This window comes from Trypanosoma cruzi, genomic scaffold, assembly GCF_000209065.1.
Source record: "Trypanosoma cruzi strain CL Brener 1047053516549 genomic scaffold, whole genome shotgun sequence".
Classification (NCBI taxonomy): Eukaryota; Euglenozoa; class Kinetoplastea; order Trypanosomatida; family Trypanosomatidae; genus Trypanosoma; species Trypanosoma cruzi.
In genome coordinates, this window is record NW_001849348.1 from 6,809 (window position 1) to 8,439 (window position 1,631).

General features: G+C 47.8%; 1 protein-coding gene across 1 annotated transcript, besides 3 other annotated features; it reads left to right on the top strand.

Annotated features, from left to right (window-relative positions):
• Positions 1-1,631: a sequence feature (heterozygous, Esmeraldo-like haplotype).
• Positions 682-715: a microsatellite.
• Positions 871-896: a microsatellite.
• On the top strand, positions 1,009-1,631 carry Tc00.1047053509953.9 (ubiquitin carboxyl-terminal hydrolase, putative; the record flags this gene model as incomplete). The annotated part of the gene is made up of 1 exon (XM_797320.1): positions 1,009-1,631. A coding segment is annotated over one exon (623 nt), but the record flags the coding sequence as incomplete, so codon positions are not given.

Below are 1,631 nucleotides of genomic sequence, written 5' to 3' on the forward strand. Positions count from 1 at the left end.
CGTCGTGGATACAATTCACGCTCCTCAAACGGCTTCCATTTGTGTAGCAATCGCAGGATCTACGGTGCCCGGCATGTCATGGAAGTGACGTCCCATTTTCTGCGATGGAGCCCGATTACTATTTGTGGATAATAATGATGATGACAATATTATTGTTGTAGAATGCCATGAGATGAGCGGTTTTTTTTTTTTTTTGTGTGTGTATTTCTGGCTTTTTTCAGGGCCAGTGAAATACATGTTGTCATGATATCCTGCCGCCAAGGTCCACACGGTCCATCTCCGCTGAGGAAATCCATCGCTTTGCCGTTGTGGGGTGTTATGTAGATTCAACGCTCCTTTACGGGAGACCGCGTTTTCCGTAGGCTTGCGGGTGGGAATTCGGGTACTTGGGAGGAGGACCTGCGGATCCCGCACAATAAGGCTTTACGCCTGAAGGCTACAAAACCGGCGCAGGAGGCATTCATGACGCCCCAATTGCGTCTGTCAATGAAGTGTCTGCTGTTTGATTACTGTCACTTTGTCTCTCTGTTTCTTCAGCACATGTGCAGTCGCACTTCGATCCCATCCGTCGACAACCGCATCTGCATTCGTTCCGCTCCCACTCCGTTCCTGCTTGCTGAGCGGCAACGCCTCAGAGTATGAAAATGACGTCTTGCCACGGGTCTGGAGCGATGTGGACACAAAAAAAAAAAAAAAAAGAAAAAAGAAAAAGAAATTGAATTTTTTTTTGTGTGTAAGTTTGCCAACTTGTGGGGACGTTATTATTTGTGGCGGTGTTATTGAGACGCATTTCCATTCTCGTGACGTGTCAGTCATTATTGCAGCCAGCAGGCCCGTGACGATTGGGGTGCGAAGCGAAGGGATGAGTGGGAGAGAGAGAGAGAGAGAGAGATAGACAACCGAGGCATTTTGGAAAGTGCAAAGAAATGCCGCACGTTTTCATGAGGGGTTTTTGTGGCCACACATTTTGTTCATTTTGTAAATTTTTCTTGTTTTATTATTATCAGTATGTTTTTTTTCTTTGTTCCTGTTTCCTTTTTACACGGCATTGGTTTGAGGCAGCGGCGGGACGAAGTTACACGCACACATACACACCAAAGATTAAAAGAAACAACAACACATCGTAAGATTATTCTCCAAGCAGGTGCTTTGCAAATGGCGACGGTAAAGGTAAAGTGGGGCAAGGAGCTTCTTGAGATTACGGTCAGCCTTCAGAGCACGGTGGGGGCATTCAAGGAAAAGCTGCTGCAGCTGACACAGGTTCCTGTGGAACGGCAAAAAATTATGGGCCTCAAAGCCAATGCATCCAAGGACGACGCTACGCTCTCCCAAGTTGGTGTCACTGACGGCAAAACGCTGATGCTTCTTGGAGCGGCAGCGGAACCACCACAAACCAAAGAACCACCGCCGTCGCCAGCCGCCGCATCCAACACGACAGCGGTCCAAGCTCCCGCTGCAGCCACGAGGATGCCTACAGGACTGAGAAACATTGCAAATACATGTTACATGAATGCGGCAGTTCAAATGCTTCATCTTGTGCCTGAGTTGATTGAGTTGCTCCAGTCACGTAAAAATGACACGTTGCTTCATTCAATGGGCGAGCTGTACAAGACGATGGAAGCCAATAAAGA